The 26,283-nt window shown below is 41.5% G+C and overlaps 2 protein-coding genes across 3 annotated transcripts in view; one reads left to right on the top strand and one right to left on the bottom strand.

The window, feature by feature from the left end:
* Positions 1–859: 859 nt before the first annotated feature.
* On the top strand, positions 860–7,558 carry nr2e1 (nuclear receptor subfamily 2, group E, member 1). Of its 2 annotated transcripts, none has more exons than XM_076272565.1 (9): positions 860–884; positions 4,236–4,381; positions 4,911–4,998; positions 5,107–5,342; positions 5,552–5,698; positions 5,921–6,017; positions 6,440–6,589; positions 6,821–6,926; positions 7,396–7,558. In XM_076272565.1, the coding sequence occupies exons 1-9, from the start codon at positions 860–862 to the stop codon at positions 7,556–7,558; spliced, it is 1,158 nt and encodes a 385-aa protein (XP_076128680.1). The 2 variants fall into 2 exon arrangements, with proteins under 2 accessions (XP_076128680.1, XP_076128679.1); XM_076272564.1 differs by having other exon boundaries at positions 860–917.
* A 2,305-nt stretch (positions 7,559–9,863) lies between these two features.
* The window catches only part of snx3 (sorting nexin 3), a 33,533-nt gene continuing 17,113 nt past the window's right edge, over positions 9,864–26,283 (bottom strand). Inside the window, exon 4 of the mRNA XM_076272532.1 lies at positions 9,864–11,554. Within this exon, the coding sequence (XP_076128647.1) occupies positions 11,449–11,554 (106 nt within the window). The 3' untranslated portion in view covers positions 9,864–11,448. The remainder of the gene's footprint in view (positions 11,555–26,283) is intronic.

Here is a 26,283-nt window from a genome sequence, read left to right as displayed (position 1 = left end):
TAGCTTGTGGTTCAGTGAAATTAGAAATATTTTATATCTAATGTCTGATGTGTGTATTCATTTGACGGAGATTCTCTTTTTTCCCCTTTCTACTTCTTTTCAATTATCCGCGAGCCTTTGGAGAATTCACTTGCCTCTGGACCTCTGAGCGGGGTGACGTCATTCCTGAGCAGGCATTGGAGTAGAAGGCAGGGAAAAGCTAAGTGGGCAAAAGAAGTCGGGTTCTCCTCCCTCTCTCCCTCCCCTCCTTCCTCCTCCTTCCGTGCGCTTCCTATACACGCTGTACAAAAAAATCCAAATCTGACGGCACACATCACAAAGTCACCAACGCGTCGAGCTGGAGAAATGACTGACTCGCCACCTGTTTGATTTCCTTGTTGGGACTCTATCCTCCGGCTAAAGACCTGTGTCGCCGTGCGCTCGAGCTCTAGTGTTTGCGCAGCTCTGGTAGTTTCGCCAACTTCAGTCTGTTGCACCTGTGTATACCACAGCGCTCGCCCCGGGCGTCGTGATTTCCACTACCGGGTAGGGTACCGCTCTCCGCCCACTGCATCCACTTTGTCTCCCGTCAGAAATTCGCCAAGGCGACAGCAACACACTCCGGATTGGATTTGTATGGCACGCATTTAATCCATCAGGGCCAAGCCAGGCGAGAAAGAACACAGATAACGCACACTTGGAATAGGTGACAGTCTATAGAGCTACTTGACTCTGAATTTCAAAGAAGGATTTCAACTTCTCCAGGAAATAAAACGACTAGAACAGAAGTTTGGTAGGTCTACAGTGAAACAGACTATTTTCATTTTTCGCTTTACACATTGGCATCGGCTGTTCTCTACTCTTCGGCGACAGCACAAGCATGAGCAAACCCGCCGCTTCAACAAGTGGCTGCCTGGACATTCTGAATGTCAAATCAAGTAAGTGTCTTTTTTTCCACATCCAAAGTTTTCACTCCAAACTTTAAACTCACCAGTAGAGCGTTTTTTTCTTGAATTTACATAATTTTCGTTCCGAGACCGGTCAGATTTGCATGTTCAAGTTGAGGGTACTAATTATGATCATAATTTCCGATCCATTTTCCCACGCATCGCTTGACAGAGAGGGAGAGAGAAAAACTTGAGCCAGGCTATGCACACTGTTATGTCAAGTATATTTGTAAATTCTAGACAGCCACTGAAGCCACAAACACATACACATGTGGAGAAAAATACACACAAGCAGAACTAAAACAAACACTCTCATGCGCACATACACACACTAATTCCACACGTAGATTGGGGAGGTCAGTGTCCTTCAATTATGGATAACCAATAATAATCAAACTATTTTAACGCTGAGAAGAATGAACTCGTAGCCTATACATGACGGAAATATTAGCGTATGGGCAAGCTGGAATGCGTCGGATACGTCTGAACATGAATCGGATGACCCTTGTTAATCATAAGGCACTGCCAGTCCACCTGTGGCTGCATCTGTGTATTCATGTGTTATCAACAAAGGCATTTGGGTACGAAGTAGGACACAGACTAGAGTCAGGCAGTGATTTTTGAACATTGGTATGCGTCATATCGAAATTATTTAATTTTCAGTTGGGAAATGTGTCAAATGGCAGAGGGTTTCGGATGTTACTGTTGACAAACATGACTTCGGATTGGTGCAAAAATATATTACGTGATGTGCATGTATTTCAATTTGCAAATGGTGCAAAGACGTGGATATTATTACAAAATATTATTAAACAGTATTTTAACGCTTTAATTGTGAATGTTTGCTCAGTAAACTATGACCCACGTCACTCGATAGAGTGGAACTTTGCGACCAAAAAGGCTAAACAACTACATATAATGAATAGTGTGCAAATGCATTTCTATAAGGCATACGCCTACAGTAAAATACAGATTTATAAACACTGTTATTTAATATAGGCTATTCCTGGAATGGACTTTTAATGCTGATAGACAACAAACTTTTCTAAACTCTGTTTCTGCAGACTAAAGCATAGGCCTATAACAGCAGCCGTGCACTCCTAAAGACCCAACCGCAACTCTCTAAATGTGATCCGTCGATTCATTTAATAAAATAGTACTAATATACTAATATATCACAGATTCATGTTGATTTCCCACTGACTCGGCCCATAGAGGGCAGGTAGGTGCACAGCAGTCTGGGTGGCCGCCCGAGCTCAGCCTGCCAGGCCGCTGTCTCCAACCTCCAACCTACAAGCGTAGCTGACGGTAATAACAGTAATGATATATTCCATATATTTTTAAGCAATTAAGGGGCACAACGAGTGACACTAGATCCTCCACTCCACGTTTGGCTGCGTTCAACCAAACCTGCATTAGATTTGGTGCCACCATTTTTAATCCCTTAGAGTTGCCTGCAATATCAATCAATTATATATATATATATATATATATATATATATATATATATACATGATGGCAATAATGACATTATAGTCCAATAATGACATTATAGTTTGGATGTGGTAGTCGACATTACTTCTTAAATTTTTTCATGAACCTATAGCCTACCCTATTAATCAAAAAGGTAAAGTGTGGATCATCATCAACTGATTTTTTTATTTACATTTGTTGGTTAAGTTTTAAACACTCATATAATTTAAATAATTCATATTACATGAATATCATGAAAATATAAGGGGAAGGGGCCCTAAACAAGATCAGCTTTTAAAACTGGCGTGTGTCAAGTCATTTATTAACATCGAATTGTTAAAGAGATATTGTCATAATTTCGATTACTGACTTGACTAATTTGCTTTGCCTACGCCAACAATGTTTACTGGAACATCATTTAAAGGAATTTGTAGATTTCATTGTGATCTCCCAGATCCAAATGGATCAATATTTGTTATAGGCTATAGTAATAATAAGAGGTATTCGTATTTCGTATTTAATTTCACTGTGAAATAGGCTTAGCATTCTGTAATTACAAAAATATCTCGTCTTAAATAACTGCAACCATGTTTGGAAGTTTGCACAAATACTATACAAATATTCACCTGTTCAATTGTTGCAATAGCCTAATATTGTAGTGAATTAACAAACATTTTCAAGCTCTAGGCCTATAGTGGTGGCATACAATCTAACGTTAGTTTTAAGAGGCGTTAAGAAAGTCCAGATAATTATAATCTAATGTCCTGCGCTGTTAACTTTCTAAGTTAAGAACGCTTCGAATAATATAGCCTTCCACCTAACAGCCAACGGGCTTTAAGTCAGCACCGCCAGTCGAAAATCGTTATTTTTCTCCTTTTTCCCTTTTGTCATGCTGCAGTTACCGGAGCATATCCGAATTCCCATGCTACCTTTTTTGACGGGTCAATGGCGACTGAATAGGCAGGTGTCAGAGTGTCAGCGTAATTACATAGCCGTTCCTCTAAACGACTTTCCTTATATACATGCAAATATACGTCTATCAACGGATTTAAATACAGGAAAAAAGGGGGGAAACTTTTCATACAGCAGGCGAAGGGAAAGTAGGAGGAGAAAAATCACAATTTTCATTTACTCTGGACTAATTTGCATACTCTTCATCTGCTTCTGTGAGACGCGCTGGTGCGCTTTATTCGCACTGCAGTGTCACTCCCTAATCCGCGAGCCTATAGACCGCGCGAAGAAAGCAGCTGTCGAGGTCCATTATGAAGCGGAGTTGGCAGCTTGTCGAGACTAGGGCCAGTCAGACGAGATTCAATGGGTGAAATCATTAAGTTAACACTTTCCCTAATGTCGCCATTGTGTGCGTCCACCGAACATTGTCTTAGAGGGACCTTCGAATATGACGCTTCCCACCCTAGTGCGCTGTCAATGCACGCATTCCCATGGGTAGTCTTATTAGGGGAAAAATTGTCTTTTGTTGCAGATCTATGTGTGTGTGTGTGTGTGTGTGTGTGAGAGAGAGAGAATGTGTGTGGGGGTTCGGTTCATTACAGCAAAAGGGGAGGGGCAAAGCGAGGGTGTTCTAAACGGATTTTCTAAACTTTTTAATGGACTCGGCCAGAACCAGAGGATGACATAATTAACCAAATCAGTGTTTAGAGTTTTTTTGGCATTTAAATTCATGTCAGGGTGTAATGACCAATAGCTTGTACACTTTTAAACAGAGACTTGGTGCTTGTTAACTGTGTCCAGTGGATCAATGCATGATTAAATGATTAAATGCAATTTTTGCAATGAGAACATGCAATGACCAATTTCTGCTTTGTATTTGAAAAGGTCGGATCTTGGACATCCCCTGCAAAGTGTGTGGCGACAGAAGCTCTGGGAAGCACTATGGCGTTTATGCCTGCGATGGATGTTCGGGATTTTTCAAGAGGAGTATTCGAAGGAACAGGACATACGTTTGCAAGTCCGGCACACAGGTGAGAGAAAAGATGTCCTTCTTAAACACCTTATCCTTATACGCAAACGTTTATTCAGGCTCTTTTAACTTGCTCTCATAACACACCCGCTCGGTTTAAGGTCGAATTGGGGTTAAGTTCCCCTGAAATTTGTAATCGAGACTTAATCCCTAAAAATGTAGAGGAGCGAGCCTCCCTGTGGGAAGCTTGGGGGCTCTTCGCCCCGTTCGCTGGATGTAATCCAATCTAACTCACCGGCTCGAGCGCGTGGATTTGGATAGAGGTGGGTGGGTATGAGACGATTGGCTAAATGGCAGGGGATCCAGTCAATGACCATGATTATAACCTGATCCTTCACCGGAGGAGTGGCGTCCCTCCGGGATAATGATGGAGGACATCTCTCTCTCACACACACGATGCGAGTGTGTGTGTGTGTGTGTGTGTTATAGAGAGGAAAGCGAGCAAGCAACACAGAGAGGGACACTGTGAAAGAGACCGTTTAAGACTATTTTATTTATCTTCTGCCCTCTTCTCTCTCTCTTCTCTGCAGGGGGGGTGCCCAGTGGACAAAACGCACAGAAACCAGTGCAGAGCTTGCCGTTTGAAAAAGTGTCTTGAAGTAAACATGAATAAAGATGGTACATTTCAATTTGTAACTTAGAAATATAAACCATTGCTTGATTTAAGAGAATAATGGTTTCAATGTACACTGCCTAATTGTATTGCGTTTCCTTGACAATGTTCAGCCGTGCAACATGAAAGAGGTCCCAGGACATCAACCATCCGGAAGCAGGTTGCGCTCTACTTCAGGGGCCACAAAGAGGTCAACGGATCCTCAACTCACTTCCCGCCCTCCTCCATACCGGGCCCGCCGTTCTTCACCACGGTCACGCAGATTGAGCCACACAACCTGGAGATGAGCGCAGTGTCCAACACGCCAGAAAGACAAACCATCGTGGGGCTAGCGCAGCCAACACCCAAGGTAGGCTAACAGTCCCATAACGAGTTTATAATTGCAATAGATAGCTACAAGGTATGATGATAGATAATGGATACATATTTTTTTAGTCTAACAATAAAAATGAACTGAATCAGCAATAGCCTAACTTTTAATCACTTTTAGACATACGCATATGCCTACATTTATTTCAAACAACTGTTATTTATTAGAAACATAATATATAATTGCAGTATCCTCACGAAGTCAGCGGCACGCCAATGTACCTGTATGAGGTCGCAACTGAGTCAGTGTGCGAGTCGGCAGCGCGTCTCTTATTTATGAGCATCAAGTGGGCCAAGAGTGTTCCGGCCTTTTCAACGTTGCCATTACCGGACCAGGTGAGAACACGGCGACCTGTGGATTCTAGTGGCATCCTCTTCATCCATCTTTGATCTTGAAACTTAGGCCTACTCTCTTGGAGCGCACAGTAGCCTCAGCTTGACAGAAAATGTCATAAAACATAAAATGTGTCACGGGACAGTAATAAATTAACACACAAATTATTTGAACAGAAAATAATCTTGCTATTGCTGATGGGCTGATTCTAATCTGTTTTACAGTTGATCCTCTTAGAGGACGCGTGGAGAGAACTATTTGTTCTGGGCATTGCGCAATGGGCGATCCCGGTGGATTCCAGCACCCTGTTGGCAGTGTCTGGTGAGTTGACAAAACCTGATCGCCTAAATGCACGTCGTTGATTGGTTATCTGGATTACACCTAATTAACTGATGCCTATTAACGAAAGACATGCACGCCTCGCTCTGCTTGCTGCAACACACACAGACTGTGTGATCGGCATCGCAGTTGACAACCACATGTCTATGACAATAGCCTGATTGTCAACATGCACTCCAACAACCTGTTGCACACACTTTCATTGTTAAACTTTTAGTTTTAATCATTTTTGAATAATTGTACCTAAACTTTATATGATTTGGTTGTATTTCAAATAACAATTGTGATTATTATCTACTAACCAAAAGTCACTTTTACTACTTTTAATTTGTACTTAGGTAAATATAACCTGCTGCTCCTAACCACTGTCGACCTGACGCAGAGTGTTTGTGTTATGCGTGCAGGTATGACCACGGAAAACACCGAGTCACAGCGGCTCAATAAGATCATCGCCGAGATCCAGGCTCTTCAGGAGGTGGTCACACGCTTCAGACAGTTGCGGCTAGACGCGACCGAGTTTGCCTGTCTCAAGTGCATTGTCACATTTAAAGCCGGTAAATTCAAATCTTGGTTAGTTTAGGTTTATCGTTTCCATGGAGACACACACACACACACACACACACACACACACACACACACACACACACACACACACACACACTCACACACTCTCTCTGTTCTGGTACAGCTTTATCCTGAGCCCCTTTTTATATGAATTTGGTCGAAGTTTTACCGTGTAGCCTCTGTAATTGTTAAGAGTGTTTTTTTTTGTCTTTCATGTTTAGTCCCAACTCAAGGTAGCACGGAGATTAGGACTTTCCGCAACGCTAGTGCCATAGCGGCCCTTCAGGACGAGGCCCAGCTGACGCTTAATAGTTACATCCATACCAGGTAAATCTTGCGCATCAGCTGGACTTTCTCTGCTTATAACGTGCTATTAGGTTTAGCTGTGTTGTGTATAGCGTGTACAACCACACATGTAATACAATACAGTTTTATTACTTAATATTATCCTGGAATAATATTTTGCTTCATCACCTGTATATATGATGAGATACGCTTATAAGCACATTCCACGGTACATTGCTGAATCACTGTAGGCTATACATCATTTGTTTTGTGGTACTAGCTCATACAGGCACTATATATTGAAACAATGTTCCGTCTTTAGATTCCTGGTTAGATGCCAACTGCATTTTAACAGGTAGCATAAGGATAATAGGGTCTTATGTGCAGTAAGAGTGTGTGCATGACCCTTAGGCTACGTTTTGCGAAGGCAAATGGATTTGCAGTACCAAGTAGAGTCGACGCCTAAGCTGGTACTGAGGAGTTAAAGAGCTTGTTACTTCTGACCCCTCAGATACCCCACGCAGCCCTGCCGGTTTGGAAAACTCCTGTTGCTCCTGCCCGCGCTGCGCTCGGTCAGCCCGTGCACCATCGAGGAGGTGTTCTTCAAAAAGACCATCGGGAACGTCCCTATCACACGACTGCTATCAGACATGTACAAATCCAGCGACATCTGAGCTCATGGCCGACGACGTCCAACTCTTAATTACGCAACGCACGAACAGTCCAACTGTCCTACAGTTTGCCTTGATTTGATACAACGAGAGTTGCCTTGGGAGAGACATGATACAGGCTAAAATGTTTTGAGTTACCATTACAGGGAATTAAAAGATCTTTTTCGTTAAGTAGAGTTAACTGTTGCATTTTTGTGTTCACTGTAATGTGCTAATTATATTGCCGTTAGATTATTTAAGTATATGAAAAATGCTTATTTTTGTCTGTTTCCAGTTTTTTTCCTCTTATCAAAAGACAAATATTACTGGAGAACAAAGCTGTTTGGAGAAGTGACCTGTGAGTTTCCTTTAATGTACAATCAATTTAGTGTATTTAACGACAGTTCGTTGTGTTTGTAAGAAACAGGAGCTTTACAACCCATTTCCGTTTAATATTTAACATTACAATTTTGTATAAGCGAGAATGGAACAACCAAAAAAAAAAGACAGACAAGAAAATAAGGACGCCGAGAAAGAGAATGGAGAGCATCGGTTTACAGGGGTGCAGGTCGCTGTCCCCTGACACGGTGCTGAAACCAAAGTCCACAGCGGCAGGGCCGTCAAGTGCGTGGTGCTTAAAGACGCGCGTCCAAAGGCGATCGCCCGGTGACTCGCTCGGATGGACAACCTCAGCGCCTACTTCACTCGCACCTTAAGCTTCAGTTGGAGCTTTTTCGGTGAACTACTTAAATCGTTTCTGCTGTGAGGACATGTGATTGTTTTCTTTCACCGCTCTCTCAGGCGTCCTCTGACATCACAGACAGACTTGGACTATGTTGTGTGGAATAAGAGACGCTCAATTACGCAACGTATCGTATGCTGGTGTTCTCCACCGTCACGCTGACGTTGCACTGAAATGACTCTTGTCATGTAGTCACTAACATTACAAAATGAACATTTTCAGCACTTGTTTGTTTTTCTTGGTAGTTTGTATATACATTTTCGCTGTTGTAAAAAAAATTGTGAAAGTTCTTCTGAAATAGAATAAATCATATTGAAACATCAAGGCCTGCTTTCTTAAGTTAAAGGGAGAGGAAACCTGGAGGTATGTCTTTTATTTTTGCCTATTTTACCTCTTTCTGCAATAAAGTGGCAGGAGTTGGTCTAAGAAGGAAAATAAGTAACATTGCCCCTTGAAACAGACATGTTGTGAGATTTGTAGAGTGCATATTGAACAATTGCTAGTATAATGCCCCTGGACCTTGGAGAAGTTCCAGTGCTTCATTGGGACCGAGGGTTTCAAGTGTTCTTTGATGAATCAAGGGCTTTGCCAAAATTGCATTTTTGTTCATTTTTGATGGGAAATGTTATAATGGAGGCCATCATTCAGCAAATTGGCAAAGTGAAGTCCAATTCAGTATATTTGTTAGTAATGTGCGCACAAACAGCGGTAAGTCCAAGGTTACCAGTGGTGCGATGACTACTCCCTCTTCGACCTTTTCTTATGTCTGAGAAGTCTGTTAGAGATTAACAGTAAAATCAGAGGGAAATCCATAACTACGGTCACTTAAGGCAATTTTATGCACTTTTGATTGTATGTGAGTATTACATTCTAGCTCACTCACTGTGTGTGTGTCTGTGAGTGTATGAGAGAAAGAGAGAAAGAAAGAAAGAAAGAGAGAAAGAAAGAGAGAGAAAGCAAGAGAGAGAAATAGAGAGATGTTAAGTTTTCTCATTCCACTAGGATCAGTCAAATTAATAGTATTACTTATACTTTAGTATTAATTATAATAGTTGGAAAATCTAAATGTTGGGATTGGGCTTACAAAATGTCTTACAAACAAAAACATGTGTAACTAGCTGAGGGAAAGAGGAACGGAGTTTGTTTTGAAGTTCTAGTCTGACACTAGTAAAAGAGTAGCTTGTGCATTTTGTCTGCTTTGCTGGAGGAACCACAGTCTAGGGGAGGAACAGTTTAATAATGCACTCTCAATAGAATACAATCAATTATTGTCATAAATAAGGAACCGTTTTGTTTTCTTGCTGAGATTCACAGGGTGCATGGTCGTTAGGTTTGAAAAAAGGCACTCAAAGTTATTTGTTGCACCTTCAAAAAACGAACTTTCAATCTACTGCCGAGTTGAGTTTTCCTTTGCTTTGCTTATCAAACACCTAATATTTTCATTCACATACATTCTTACAGATCTACCCAACTAACAACAATACAGTAAATCATGTAGGGCAATTAGGTAAGAGCAGTGTGTGTGTGTGTGTGTGTGTGTAATAAATTAACCAACAAATCAGAGAACAGACTACACTGCCACAGATATACATGCGTCATGTGTTTGACCTGTTTTATTGTAAAATTCTTCAAAATAAACAAAATGGCAAGAGCTGTATACAAATCTCCACACATGCACCATACAAATGTGAATCCTCCCATCAGGTATGTGTGTGTGTGTGTGTGTGTGTGTGTGTGTGTGTATGTATGAGCTGTATACAGATCTTCACTGTCCACAAAGTGTGTCAAAGTTTACATTTTGTGAGTGAAATACTACAAAGTGTGCTGTTGACTGGGAGGGTTTGGCTGGCAGGACAGGGAGACAGTGCATGTGCGTTTGTGTCTTTGTTTCATTCAGTCATGGTGATTGCATACAATAGTCTGTTTTTTTCTCTGTCTCTCTCTCTCTTCCTGTAGTTTTCCCTGTTGCTCTCTCTTCCTGTAGTTTTCTCTGTCTCTCTCTCCGTGTAGTTTTCTCTGTCTCTCTCTTCGTGTAGTTTTCTCTGTCTCTCTCTTCCTGTAGTTTTCTCTGTCTCTCTCTTCGTGTAGTTTTCTCTGTCTCTCTCTTCCTGTAGTTTTCTCTGTCTCTCTCTTCCTGTAGTTTTCTCGCTTTTCTTTTTGTTGTTTTTGTTTTTGGTTCACATGGTCTCTTTTTTCCAGGAAGTTCATAATTCTCAAAGAGCATAATTCTCACAGTAATACAAGACGGACAACATAAAAATATTAGTGGTGTTTACAGACAAAAAAAGAAAAAAAGAGAGAAGAATTAAATTAAATGAACCACTATATGAACACAGATGTGTGTGTTTCAGTTCAAACTAATTAAAGATTCGGACAAGACAACACTTGAATTACACAGGAGATGACCAAAGAGGATAAAACTTGATAAGCAATGAGAGTATCCGAAATAAACAGTAATGTTTATGAGCAATGAGAGTAGCTGTATTTCTCATTTTCGGTTCAGATGTCTCGCTGAGTAGGTGACCTTCATTGACCGTCATCATAGAACAGTGAGTGGCGTTGGATATAACTGGGGAAGGGCTTGTTCAAGCGTGAAGGATGGTTTTTGATCTCTAGTTTTGGTAGACACAGTAAAAACATGGATGGGCTCCGCATAGGGTTCCCCTTGAGCTTGTAGAAGCACCAACATCTCTTCTACCAATGAGAAACGTTCAACTTCAAGCATATTCTCCTCAATCTTACGGTAATATTAGCCCCGCAAAGCTCCAAGAGCATGTACACACTCACAGCTATCCATTAAGTGGACTGGGCTTTAATTTGGTGTTTCATTTAAAATCTCTGTCGGACTGGATACATTTTCAGGGCGCATTTTAGTTCTTTATAAATCTGGGCTGAGTTCAAGTAAAAATCTTTTCTGTCCAGAACTTTGGGCATGTTCAAGAGTACCTGATGCACCATAGGTCTGGGAAGTCTTTGTGGGTTGACTGATCTCTTTTTACTGTGGGGTGTGTTCAGCCTTGTCTGACATTCTAGGATTTTCTTAGTATATTTTCTGGATTGTCAGAGTTTCTTGTGGGTAGTTTGGGAAATGGGCACGTTTACCTGATCTGCTGTTATAAAGAAAGGCGTTATGGCTAGTCTTATAGGTCGGGTCTGGACTTGTGAGGCAAGTTCAAGCATTTCTGATCTTGGAGGGTGTGTAGGTCTTGTCTACGGACTCATCCTGCAGGAACATGTGCAGGCAGCGCTCGTTCTGGGCTAAAGGATGACCCGCCACTCTAGAAGAGAAGACAAGAACAAGAATTTGGTCATTAAAGGACAATGTTCAGATTGACAATGCACTAAGACAAAATCAATTCAATTTAACTTGGAGCCATTACAGAGCGAAGAGACTGAACTCCAAAGCTAGCACTGAGGCAACAGGGGCAAAAACAATTCCGTTTGGACAGGAATAGAACCTTGAGCAGAACCTTGACTCAACAAAGGAGGTCCATCTACTTAAGCCTTGCTGGGTAGAGAGATAGACAGAGGAAGATGGAGATGAGGGGGGGTGCATTCAATGTATTAACGTGTTTTCCTCTCGATAAGCATCAAAAGTCATTAGATTATATGGGTTTTTACAGAAATCTTCCTTCACACTGCCCTGCTGTGAAACTGCCGCTGATATGAACAGCTATTGTGAATTGAGGGCTGAGCTATTTTATGTCTCTGTGACCAATGTTAAAAAAAATATTAAAATCACCAATCACCTCCAATTCTGTATTTCACCCTGCTTAAACACATATATACACACACACACACACACACACACACACACACACACACACACACACACACACACACACACACACACACACACACACACACACACACACACACACACACACACACACACACACACACACACACACACAGACACACACACACAGACAGACAGACAGAAAGTGAACAGGAAAACTATTACAGTTTATTCATCATTCTTTAGACAATCACTTATGAACCAAACTTCTTTTCACTCATTAACACACAAAATACTCGTACACACACACACACACACACACACCCCAATCCAGAGACCTCAAAGCTATTAACACAGAACAATGAAATTTAATTTAGAATCCTTTTTTCCCTGCTGCCCAAAAATCTTAATTACTAACAAATTCCTTCTTCGCCGCAAACAGCTTGCGCACCCCGACGCCTCCTATTCAGAATTCAAACAGGTAGCCATCGCGCATTTGCACATGAAACGGAGATAATAGCAAAGTCTGCAATCAACGCTAAATAATTACTATCGTACGGTAACTTTTATTGTTCCGCCGATGTGTCGGAACTGCACTCCGGATCAAAAAATAAGCAAGGGGACGCGCCCGGCAGTCGGAACAAGAAGCGACGGAGACAGAGACACTGTGAGAGAATGACAGACACACGCCTGTAATTTTGTCGCAATTATCATAAATTACATGTCGAAAAATAAAACAAACGCCGAAGTGAAGGCAGCTGTCGCTCCAATACTGAGAGAAAGAGAGAGCGAGGTAGAGAGAGAGAGAGAACTTATACAGGTAATTACAGACAGAGGGTTATCAAACACACACACACACACATGACACCACTGTGTTTCTTGTTGACTGGGCACACAGTTCAACCTGAGGAATCACCACTTGTGTTGGAGAGTAATCTACATGTTGATACCTGGCAAGTGTTCAAGGAGAGCGTTCCTGAGCTCAGTGCCACGTCTCCATTTTAGAAAAAGAAAAAGGAAAAAGTTCAAGGGGAAAGAAAGCGAGACATACAGCAAACAGTATGGAGAAGGAGGAGGAAATGAAATAGCTTCATATTCATGAAGTTCTCCACCCTTGTGCAAATCAATTGAAACAAATTGGCAGCCACATGAAGAACTTATCCTTATCCATATCTCTTATCCTTTCTCTTTTAAATCCATGTCAATCACATCTTGTGAGGGTCATTTTTATTCTACCAGAGAAAAAATAAATCATTTCTGGAAGTTGTTTGCCTTTATATAACCACAATGTCCTTTGAGTAATGGAGGAACGGACCTTGCCTCTTTATTCAGATTTTGTTCCAAATAGTTAACACAAGGATGTACTCCACAGCCAATAACTTACAGCAGAGGTGGGGAAACTTTTTGGCTCATGGGCCACAATTGGATTTTGAAAATTGGCTGGCTGGCTGACTATTTTGAATTTGATACCAGCAACACGTTTCAAAAAAAGTTGGTACGGGGGTAACAAAATGCTGGAAAAGTTTCACAACTAATTAGGGTAACTGGCAACATGATTGGGTATGAAAAGGAGCATCCCAGAGAGTCTTTTAGAAGTAAAGATGTAAGGGTATTCATCACTCTGTGTAAACCTGTGTGGACAAATGATGAGACAATGCTATTGTAATGCTTCTTAACATGTGTGAAGTATTTGGAGAGTTCATCATCTACAGCACATAATATCATTAAAATATTCAGAGACTCCAGAGAAATCTTTACGAACTAGAGATATCAACTAGAGAAACAATATTGGATGGCCATTGCCTTTTGGACCTCAGATGGCACTGCATTAAAACCAGACCTGTTTCTGTAAAAAAATCATTGTATGGGCTCAAGAAAACCTCTGATAACCATTGTCTATGAGCACAGTACGATACTAAATTCAGAAATGCTAGAGTAAACTTCACCATGCAACAGTTAAAATTGCATTTAGACATGATACAGAAATACCACCATCTTATCTGGGCCTGCACTTGTTTAAAATGGACTGAGGTAATGTGGAAAGAGGTCCTGTGGTTAGATCAATCAAAATTTGCAGTTCTTTTTGGAAATCATGGACTTGTCTGGGCTAAAGAGATGGGGGCCTATCCAAGCATCCAACCTTTCCAACTTGTTTTGGTCCTCAATTTGAAACCCAACATCTATGACGGTGTGGAAGTGCATTAGTGCCTACAGCAGCGTTTCTCAAACTGTGGGTCGCGGAGACATGGCAGGCGGGGCGCGAACTGACGTGAAAAACAGGAGTTTTTTAATTTATTTTTTTATCTGTAGCCTGGGCCCAGGTAGCACTCGATGCGCAATGGACGCACTGTGTTATTCACAGGGAAGCGCTCTACCTACATGAGATTTTGAACGTTGTTGTGAGAGTGGTGAATTTCATCAAAAGCGCGTCTATTCTCCGCACTTTGCGAAGAGATGGTAGCTGACCAGGCAAGGTGGCTTTCCCGAGGTAAAGTGCCGTCGCGCGTGTTTGAGCTCCGAGTTGCCTCTTCTTGGAGGAAGAGCGCATGTTTGAATCTGCAAGCACGTTCACTAATGAACATTTCTTGACGCTGGCCTATCTTAGCGATATATTTGATATATCTTAGCGATACATTTGAGTTAAATGTCCAGTTACAAGGCAAAGACAAGCACCTACCTCACCAGCAAATAAGATTACTGCATTCACCAAAAAAACTTGAGTATGGGACAGGCGCCTCGATCGCGACAGTATTATGCCTTTGAGATTTCTGAGCGAAATCGCTGAAACGTCTGATTGGGAGGCACTCTTGTTATCCCATGTATTAAACAGTAGGCCTATATCCATCCCTGCAAAGTTTATTTAAAAAATATTTCCCAACCAGCAGTGCTCAGTATGACTGGATTATATGGATCCATTTAATGCAGCATGTTGGTATTTCATTGAATATATTGTACAATGCTGTAAAATGGCCTATGCTTCCTAATATGTTGCTGGAAAACAGAATTATGTGTGTTATGTATTTATTTATTATTATATTTGCAGCACCAGCTGATTTTAACTCTGTTGAAGAGGATATATTTAGAACTTGTCATTATTTCAATAAATTTGACAATTTTAAGCTTGACCCTCCACTTTCTTAGAGCGATGCGGGACAGGTGGGGCTCGAGAATGCCCTTGATCAAAGTGGGGAATGAAAGAAAAAGTTTGAGAACCACTGATCTAGTTTGTTAACTACCACAAAGGGTCGCATTGGGTCGCGATAGTCTGTCATTTTTAAAAAGTGGGTCCCCAGAAAAAAAGTTTGAGAAACACTGGCCTACAGCATGGGCATCTTGCACATCTGGCAAGGCACAATCAATTTGGAATGATGTATACAGGTTTTGAGCATATACTGTCATCAAGCCAATGCTTTTTTCCAGGAAAGACCTTGAATATTTCTAGCCTGGTGTTACCATCCTACGTACTTCCGGCCAAAATTTGATTTCAGCCTCGCACGTAGTCTGGCCCAACCCACAATATGCGGTTCGCGTACGACCGCGCCAATCAGCGAACAGTTGAGTGATGACGCGGAACTTGCCTGCCGAGTTGCTTGTAGTCCAGCGAAGCTTGTAGTTCAACAGCATAGCAACAATGGCGACGGAGGAAGAGACGCTAGAAGCTATCCGAGAAGTTGTCTTCACGCAATTAAAGCAGAAACAAGAGGCTTGTCTTGTCAATTTTATAAATGGCAAGGACGTCTTATAACTCTCCTTCCAACTGGCTTTGGGAAAAGTTTGATTTATCAGATGGTGATAGCTAAACCTAAACGCATAAGTGTGTGCTACTACATGAATCACTACTTATCATGTTTTCAAATAAACGTTTGCTGCTCGTTATTCTCCCCCCTACTCTCAAATTACCTTAACAAAATCAATGCGGCATAGGCCTACTTAAGGAATGGAATGTTAGCTACTAGCTACCCTACCGAGCGGGGCTCAAGGCGAGGCGGTGTGTCTTGACGTGAGCTAGCCGGTTACCGAGCGGAGCTCAAGGCAAGGCTGCTGTGATTGTGCTTGACTGGGACTAGCGGTTACAGAACTGGGCTCAAGGTAAACCGCTCCGTGTTTGTGTTTGACAGAGGCTAGCCTGTGGCCGAGCTGGGCTCCAGGCGAGGCTACCGTGCTTGTGGACAGTAATGTTAGCCAGTCACTGAGCGTGGCTCAAGGTAGGCTGCGTTGTTTTATGCCGAACAACTGTTAGTTTAACAGAGCAAGCTCCAGGTTAAAGAACACGTAGGTCGTCAGTAGGGGTGAACGATTTTGGAAAAAATCTAATTGCGATTTTTCTCACCAATATTGCGATTGCGATGCGATATGCGATTATTTTTAAGCTCTTTATCTTCTGTCTTATTCAACAAAGACAAGCAATATATTATTCTATAGTTCGACCAACACAAAATTAGATAAGTTAAACATAAACTGTTCTTTCCTGGAGCCCAGGCCTATGTTATGATGGCATTAGGTCATTGAATAAGATTGATGAATAAAATATTTTTTATTAAACTATTTTAATCACATTAGTAGACCTATATTTGTTGAACTTCCAGCCTTGTAAACATTTAATGATTCTGATTTGTTTCTATTTCATGTAGATATGACCTTCTTTCGTTAGTTAACAAATACATGTAGTGGCACTGACACGGCTTCTCATTGTCCTGTGCTCTCCATACACGCCCACACCCACACATACACACACACACACACACACACAGACCCGCTCCTCTCCTCTGTAGGCTACTTGCACGTGAATCGGAACAAACTACTGTAGATTGTTGTAGCGCAAATAAATGCGGCCGAATGACCGTTCGGCTCGGTGTTAACTAAAGGTTAGCATCATCAACACCGCAGCGCAATACGCATGCATGCAAATTAACTAGTTTGTTCATATCACAACAAAGCCAATCGCGGAGACAAAACTCTTTAAACAGGCAAAGTTATCAGCAGTTAGCAGCATGTATGTAGCCTAGAGCCTTAGCTGGTAATCTAATGTTAGAACAGCTGGGTTTTTGGTGGTTAGCCGTGTCAACTACTTGCGGATAACATTATGCATCAATTCATTACCTGTGACCGCCAACCCCCTTGGATATCGCAAATGCCCCCACTGTCACTGTACTCCAGTAAACAAAGTCCCCAGTGCACAGGTGAATGGCTGCTGTGCAGCCTAAACAGTCGTGGAGTTTTAATCGTCAGCTGGACAAGTGAACGAAGTTACCAGCCAGAGTAGCAGCACAGGGGAATTATGAACTAGAACCAGGGACATGGCAGGTTCGGGCAAAAGGTAATGAAGAGGTTTATTTTTAACCAAAGTAGCTCTACTGATCAGACCTTTCTTGACACTGTTGGCTGGTCCTCTTGTTTACGTTTTTTGCTTTTTCAATGGTCGGTGAGAAGAGTCGGTGGCGCGTCGGCAAGCGCAAGTAATGCGTTTTGGTGACGTCACATATTACAAATCGCAGCCTTTGCGGTTTGAAAATCGTGTTTCATCATATCGCGATATTATCGCAAATGCAATAAATCGTTCAGCCCTAGTCGTCAGTACAATCCAACTTATCCGAGACTGTAGTCTGAACAGCCCGTGGAGAACGAAGTAAGCTCCTACGAAGTCACCGGGCTGCGTAGAACAACAATCGTCTGATAAGCGGCGAGAAGAGATAAGAGGGAAAACTGGCGTGTGACAAGAGCTGATATAATCTCGGCGACGTGACGCTTTTGGTATACAACTCTCGGTCTGTGGCTGGCGCAAGTTAGATATCCACTACGAAGAGACTGCCCTGGCGGTCAGGTAGCCTGCATACTAGCCAGCGGTCTGTTTACTACTGAGAGCAGAAGTGGGAAGCGTAAGAGCCTGAAGCGGAAGTGGTAAGCGTAAAAGCCTGAACTCCGGCGCACAGCATACGTCATTACCAAACGTTGCTGATTGGTTAAGGGAACTCCAAAATAAGCACTGCCCATTACGGAGACAGATTATTATTACTTTGTTCCAGACTGTATGACGAAGAGAAACGTAGTCACAGTCGGTAAGGACCAGGCTAGAATATTTCAGGAAAACAATACCAAAATGATTTCTGCACATATTTAACTCATTGAGTGCCAAAAACGTAATATTACGTTTTTCCTTCCCATGCGCTGAGTGCCAAAAACGTAACATTACGTTTTTAGCTTTTTTTTTAAATTACGAAACTAGACACTCTAACACACCGTATATGTGATTTTAGGAACTCTGTGATGAATGGAAATGAAATATATGACTATCGAAAACTCATGAAAACGTACAATCTGGACATTTTATCTGGACATTTTATCATAACTCGGTTGCCGCTTTGGGTCGAATCAGTGACGCATGCACGTCATCTCAAAACCAGGCCATTTTCGTGGGTCTATCACTAGGTGGCAGTCTCGCCAGGTCTCGCTGATCACTTCCAGGAAAGTTTACAGGCAACACATATTTCATGAAAGACGTTATATCTCCATATCTCTTCTAGAAAAAAACAGCGATTTTGATGAAAACTAGCCACTGTTTAGCTTGGGATTTCTCGGGAACAGAGGCGTGTAGAAATACACGGTTTGCACCCACTGAGAGCTTAAAGTCTCACCTTTTAAACGAGCCATTGTATGTGTTCATAGCTATAACACAGAATATGCTGTGGCTGTACAAAAAGCATCAACATTGGTCTAGATTGCTGGCACTCTAGGACAAAGCTTCCGAAAACAGCTTGGCATTCAATGAGTTAAACAGTATTTCTCCATAGAGGAAGAGTCCAGGTGCTAAAATGGCCTGTCTGCAGTCCAGACCTGTCGAATTAGTTGCATCATGGAATGAAAAACATGATTAAGGGCCCTATCATGACATTCTAAAGTGCTCGTCACTCGTCAAAAGTCTATTCAAATTTAGTAGGATGTCCAGTTCACATTGGGAGGGGTTTCGTTATCAAAAGTGGAGCGCATGGCGCAACAAGGTGTTCCTAGGTTTTTTAATCAGTCATATCGGGTGTGTTTGGGCCGTAACATCATTTTAAACCAATGAGAATGACATCTGTCATTCCCTTTAACGGCGCAAAGTGCGATATGTCAAATAAATGCGGTATTTTGGCATTCAACGGCGCATTTGAAGGAGGCTGCTTGCGAGACCGTATGGAATAGTCATTCTTAAACCATGCTTTACTAAAACCTAGCATAGCCTTCATGCATTTGCACTCGTCTATTATTTGAACTCATTGGCAAAGTGAAACTAACTTCACCAAGGAGTCAGTCAACGACAAGACAGTTATATGCAGTTGCTTTCACTATTGACTGACAATGGGTTACCACTGAAAACATAGGCTGGAAAAAGCAACACTTACCCTAATGTTGCTCAAATGACTGAATAAAACAACATTTATCCTGCAGAGGAGTTATATCTCGTGACAGTGCGTCTTCAGCTGTGCTCCATACATGTCTCTCGCCTCTCCCCTAATCACTTTTAACAGTCATTACCAATTTGCAAATGATGGTGAATAACTACTCATCATGAGATGTACAGTATTTCGTAATTTCTTTATTCTAATTATGTTTCCCATTGTAATCGTGCAATTTGTAATGCTTTGCATGGACGTGCGCTGGTGTGTGTTCATGAATGATAGAAGGATGGTGCGTGCACCTGCCAATATGACTGTTGACATGCGCTCTTAAAATAGCATATGAACAACTCGCCAGTGACTTCTGACCAGGTTTAGGTGGTGTACGATAGCGATTTTTAGAAAACGCGCCAGGCCCCTCCCTAGGTTGTTAATTGCCACACCCCTGGGCGCAATGTTTAAAAAATAAACGTGCAAAATACCAAATTAAACTTTCCGCGGGTGAAAAACGAGCTTTACGCCATGCGCTGGTGCCCAAAATACAGCCCTAAGAATACTTCATACTGTTGAGCAACTGAAATCCTATATCGGGCAGGAATAGGACAACATTTAATTGGTCTTGTCAGTTACCTAAACATTTACATAATTGTGTTAAATGAAGAGGTAAAGCAGCACAGTGGTAAACAGGGATCAAAACGGTTCAAAGAACGAAAACGAAAACCGGTAAAGAACGAAATTTTGTGATTAACGTAATCGAAAACGGGAACAAAAACAATTTCAGCTGTTCCGGAGTGAAAACAATATTTTCAATTTTAAATAACCGGTTAATAACGTTATTTTTCGTTCCAAATAACCTCTTGAAATATTGTGGAAATAAAAAATAAATCTTGAAATAAAGTTTTATTCCGGAAGTGATAGGCTTGGCTACCTGCCCGCTCAATGTTCCCCAGACCGCCTGGCTGAAGTGAAACTACTGTTGACACTAGCGAGTACCCTATAGATCCATATCTTCCTGGTCCTATGCAACTTCACAGTGGTAAGATGCTACATCCAATGTTACATGCCCTTACAAGTTCCTCACGCCACTTGCCATAAATAGTCTAAATGAACAGTAGACAAGGGGTTTGCGATGTGCTGGTTAGCAATCTGACATTGAAAAAACAGTGGTGTAATTAGCTTGCGGATTTGGGGCTAACGGGTCACTTTCTTTCGACCTAACAGATGGGACGTCACCAGGAAAATCCAGCCCGAAAGTTTTACATCTACAATCCTGTAGATAATACATCGCACTGCAAAGTAGATGGATGCTCCGACTCCATTAAGGGCAACCATGGAGGAAATCTTTTGCGGCACATCCAGAGGAGGCATCCCACAGTGTATGCAGAAATAGAGAGCGCGTCAACTGATACACGATCGACTGGATCAAAGAGGACAGCTGATAGCCAAACAACACTAGACTCTTTAGTGATTAAAAAACCTCGCAGTATATCTGTTCAGTTAGCACCGGACACTTTGAAGAGAGCTCGTTACTGCAAATGGTTGACCTTTTTCTCTTATGGAAGATTCTGGTTTCCAGAAAATAATCTCTCCAATTGTAGAGGCGATGGGGAATTCTGTTGCAATCAACCAGTCAAATATCAGGGAGATGGTTATAGATACCGCCAGAATTGAACGTGAAAAACTCTCAGAACAGCTCATTGACAAGCTGCTGATGTTAAAAATAGATGCAGCAACATGCAGGGAACGCTCTGTTCTTGGAATTAATGTACAGTTTACAGATGGTCAGCAAATAGTGCTGAGAACTTTAGCAGTAAGAGAACTTACAGAGAAGCACACTGGAAGCTACATCTCATCGATCGTTCGCGGAGTTCTTGGGGAATATAATTTAACACTTAATCAGATCTATTCAGTCACAACTGATAATGGGGCTATGATCAAAGCTGTGTCATTGATGACTGAGATGCAGGGAGAGGAGATCCAGGGGATGGATGACGAAGATAGTGAGGAGGGGGAGAGTGACTTGGATGATGGGTTTGAGGTAGAGTTTGACACTAGTGAGCTGCATGGGCGTCCAATGCTTCGAAGTGTAAGATGCGCTGCCCACACCTTACAGTTAGCAGTACTGGATGCCTTAAAAAGATAGACAAGTGTCTAACCTCATAGCAAAAGCCAGGCACGTCACTAAAAAACTTAGAACGCAAACTGTAGGTGCCGTGCTAAAGAGAATGGGTCACAAAAGAGCCATCATCGATTGCATAACACGATGGCATTCAACCCACGATATGCTAGAGCGAACTTTGTGAACTCCAAGCTTTCTGTGAGAATATGGCCCCTAGCATCCCAGAGCTGCATCTTAGCGTAGCGGAATGGCAGGAGATCTCTGTTTTAGTAGATGCATTGAAACCTGCCAAAATAGCAACAAAATGTCTACAGTGCGACCAGTTAACAGCAGGAGATTTCTGTGGTGTGTGGCTAAAATGCCAACTCGAAACAGATAAGGTGGAGTCCAGATTCGCTAAAACCTTGTCAATCTGTCTCCAGCGCCGCAAAACGATGCTGTTCGACAATGTAGCTTTTATCTCTGCTGTTTTTCTCGAACCGCGTTACAAAGTCCTCCTAAGTGACCACCAGACTGACGTGGCTAAAGTCCACCTCACTAGAACGTGGGAAATAATGCAGGCCCTGGCATCCACCAAACCTTCTCCTCAAACCCCGTCATCCTCATCTGAGGAAGAAGTAGTAGATCGTTTACTTCAACAAAGGGAGACAGGTCGCAGGACAGTCCCAAGCGTTTCACTGTCCAATTTCTTAGACGTCTATGCTAGAGAGGCTAGACATAAAAGAAGCGAAAGCATCTTTTCTTATTGGGCTGGCATGTCTAGCGCAAACCCTGAGCTATACAAGCTTGCAATGAGTGTGCTGCCTGTGCCCGTTACCAAAGTCAGTGTAGAGCGTGCCTTTTCATCTCTCAAATATATCCTGTCTCCTTTGCGCAGCAATCTGAAGGAGAATGTTTTGGAGGACATAGTTTTCCTTAAACTAAATAAGCAATTTGGTATGTAAGCTATCTGTTGTCCATTCAGCTCTCGAGTTATAGAAGAGAGTAGGCCTAGGCCTCTGGACACGAGTTGTATTTATTTTGCGCTTAATGGAGAACGTTTTGTTGGAGATGCTTTCCGAATTAGTTTGAATGTGACCGGCTGAGTTTGTTGTCATTTTGTTTTGAATAGCCATGGGTCTAGGCTGCTGCATTTTCTTGCTTTCCTTTTTTTGAACGGACTTCAGTTCGAAATACATGGCCATGTTTGTGTTTAAATGGTAGCCTGCAGCCTAATTTCATGTTGCCGACTGTCGGAAAGAAGGAACCTTTTGTACGGAATTTTTTTTAATTTAACTGCAAGGTGATATAATGTTGTTTCATTATTTATTATTCTTATTATAAGTTGTAGGCAAACTTTTTGAAAATAACATTATTAACCGTTCTTTTATAAGGTTCTAACCGGTTAATAATTAGAAGAGAAGCCTAGGAACACTGGAACGGAACAGAAAAATAACGTTTCTGGTCAGAACGAAATGAAATTAAAAATATTTCGTTTTTAATCCCTGGTGGTAAACATTCTCTGTCACAACTTTTTTTGAAACATGTTGCTGACATGACATTTAAAATGATCATTTATTTTAAATTTTGATGTTTTCAATGTCCTTTTTGCTGCTAAATATGGGTTTACAAAACTTGTATATATCATATTCTGTTTTTATTTGCATTTTACACAACGTCCCAACTTTTTCTGATTTGGGGTCTTCCTGTTACGTCCTGTAATCACGGAGTTACAGGCGATAAACTATTTTTGATGTTCACAAGTTTACTTCATTAGCGTTTATTTCTTTGATTATTAAAGAGTGTTTTTCATTTAAAGGCTTGACTTCGTTCTTATTCAGAAGAGCATTTAGTGCTCTCCCCAATCCCAGACGTTCACATTGCATGTTTGTTTGTAATGGATGCAACCGCGAGATACGCTTGTCATAGGCGCCGATACCGTGGGTGCTGCGTCTCTCGGGCACCCACTGAAAACATCGAGCACCCACGTGTGCCAGCTTACAGTCCCGGCCTATTTCACACGACACTGATATTCAAAATGTTGAAACTATTTCGGCATAGCCTATAAGCAGTTTAATTAAATGTAATGTTAGTTGTAAACAAACGGGCTACTTGGTGAGGCTTGGCCTCACAGATGCGCTCGTGCCTTAAATGGCAATACAAATCTTCACGATAGGCCTATTAACTGACCGCCCGATTCACGTTGGCTGGGGGGCAGGGGCATCAGACATTTGTTCCCAAGGGTCTATGAATTGTTAATCCGGCCCTGCCCCCAACGAACGTCTTCAAAAAATAACAACTTGCCAGATATTCCTTCATATCTTTGGGCTTCATTCAGCATTTTGTTCTTCCACTGGAAATGACTCTTCTACATTTGCTGCTTGCTGCATCCTTTCTGTTTGTATTGTTTAGAAAATGTTTGACGTCTTGAGTTAATGCATTAAACATTGTTTGCTGGTAACCAGCCACAAATAGCCTACAGATTCTTGCGTGTGTACATTCTCTATTCTCTCCAAAATGTGCCCGTTCTATAGGCTGGCCAAGTGCGTAGTTCTGCGGCATAAAGCAGATGTATTTGTTTATTGTACAGAAAAATAAAAATAACCTGTCAAGCAGTCAATTGACTACATTGCAGTCAATAAGTAGGGCAAATTCCGAAACCAAAACGTGGGTCATAGTTGTCTAAGCCTCTGCTGTGAGTCATAGCACTGAAGGGAGAGGCAACTGGCATGTGATCTCCCCACGGGCCAATGGATGTACAAGTTTTCTCCTGTGCCTACGATATTTAATCCAGTGTTTTGTCAAGTTGCAAAATGCTATTCGTTTTAATGAATTTTTATGAAGTACTTTTTGTATAGGGTACTATCTTAATTGCTTTATACTCAATACTTGACCAATGGCTATTGCATCTGTCTATTGAAAGTGAGAATGTGGCATGCGATCTACTGTGTAGGCTTCATAAAATAAAATAAACAGATTGCTAATGGCCTACAAGCTGATCTGGGGTGCGTTTCCCGTACAACTACGGAGGTTAGCTTTTTACTAACAGGATGCATCGTTCAACTAACCAAGTATGTTGTAAGTTACGACTGTTTCCCAAAACTGTCGTACTTACATAGTACTGTAAGTTTGGACCATGTCAAACTAACAAGGACCCCCCCCCCCCTCCATGAAAATCAAAGGCTACATATTCTCAGCTGACTCGTCAAAAAGTGCGCACCACCTTATTATTATCTGCAGGTGTGTGACTTTTACTTACGTGCACATGGCTGCAAATTGACTTTTAATTTATGTATTTTCTGCATTTTAAAATATGGATGTATGGTGGTTAGAAGTGTAAATATCAATTAGAAACCTAAATATATTTATAATTATTAATTTGCAAACAAATAACTGGCGTCAGTGACGTCTTTGACATGAAGATCCCTGGAACTATGCTTCTACTAGCATTCTACCACAGGTCGAGAGGTGTAGTTGTAACTACACAACTTTACGATAGTGGTTGCGAACGTTCGTTGCTACTATGGTTTTGGGAAACACTAACGTAGTGTAACGATGCATTGGACTATGTAAGTTCCAAATATGAATGTAATTCTGCGGCATAAAGCAGATGTATTTGTTTATTGTACAGAAAAATAAAAATGACATGTCAAGCAGTCAATTCACTACATTGCAGTCAAGAAGTAGGGCAAATGAATTTACGAAACCAAAACGTGGGTCATAGTTGTCTAAGCCTATATAGCGTAGCCTGTTAAAAACGTCGCAGAAGCCTACCCAAGGCTACAGATTAATTCAGAACAGTTATTTCTCTACTGGCTCAATTATCACACCACTGTTTTGATTTGCGTAGTTGCGTTAACCCAACACTGACAATAATGTAGACAGCAAATTTCGATTTCCGTTACCACCGTGTAGTCAAGCCTTAAGCCATACCCAAGTAGCCTAAATCGAGGTAAATCGAGCTTTTTCAGAAGGGGTGGCAGGCAGAGCGATGTACAGTGGCAGAGTGGTACTAAAGTGGTACTAAAGCTTCACGCAGCTTCACCCCTCGTAATGCGCGACTGAAGTGGCCATTTGAAAGCGATGCCCACTGTAACATGCTGTTTTCACTAGTGCTGTTAAACGATTAAAAATGTTAATCACGATTAATCGCTTAATTCCTATAGTTAATCACGATTAATCACATATTTTATCGCATTATTAAAATTCTATTATTTTGCATTGCTGAACTTTCCAGGAGTCCATATTAACAATATAAAGCAATTATTGTGTGTCTTGATTAGGATTCAAATGAAAGCAAAGCAAGTTACTTCATTAAGACGTAGGTCTATTTATTTCAAATCAAATTTCAAAAGATGTGCAGCAAACCTGAGGCAAAACAATATATTCTTCAGAAATATAGCTAATAAAGGGCATAACAAACATAAAATACTATATTCATTATCTATGAGTTCAGTTGAAAATAAGGAACTTTTCGACATGAGTGCACTGCCATTTTATAGGCTTACAGTCTATGGTGCACTGTCACTTGCCACACACATTAGCGTCGAAGTTTTTAACACACAAACACTAGATGAACAATGGATTTTATGGAGCGGCGTCGACCAAATATAACTGAATCGTGATTTACACAGCGGCAAAGTGCTATGCTGGTGTGCAGAGTTGTATTGAAAAGAATGGAATCTACAGTAAATGAATGTCGAAAGCAGAGTACATCGCACTGGTGCATCGGTGTCCACAGCAATTTAAAACACCATTCAGCTGACCGGGAGCTAAGAACTGCGTTGGTGTTTATTA

This window comes from Alosa pseudoharengus, unplaced genomic scaffold (genome assembly GCF_046254945.1).
Source record: "Alosa pseudoharengus isolate Yale_2024_CS ecotype anadromous, Long Island Sound unplaced genomic scaffold, YU_APseudo_1.1 YU_APseudo_1.1_scf_7, whole genome shotgun sequence".
In the NCBI taxonomy this organism is placed as follows: Eukaryota; Metazoa; Chordata; class Actinopteri; order Clupeiformes; family Clupeidae; genus Alosa; species Alosa pseudoharengus.
The sequence above is the reverse complement of the archived record's forward strand: the minus strand, read 5'-3'. Positions and strand labels throughout refer to the sequence as shown.

Bases quoted from the DNA above. Each gene is read 5' to 3' on its own strand.
- nr2e1 (XM_076272564.1), top strand. From the start codon at position 860: ATGAGCAAACCCGCCGCTTCAACAAGTGGCTGCCTGGACATTCTGAAT. The intron at 6,018-6,439 runs GTGAGTTGACAA...TTATGCGTGCAG, and splicing joins CACCCTGTTGGCAGTGTCTG to GTATGACCACGGAAAACACC. The intron at 6,927-7,395 runs GTAAATCTTGCG...CTGACCCCTCAG, and splicing joins AATAGTTACATCCATACCAG to ATACCCCACGCAGCCCTGCC.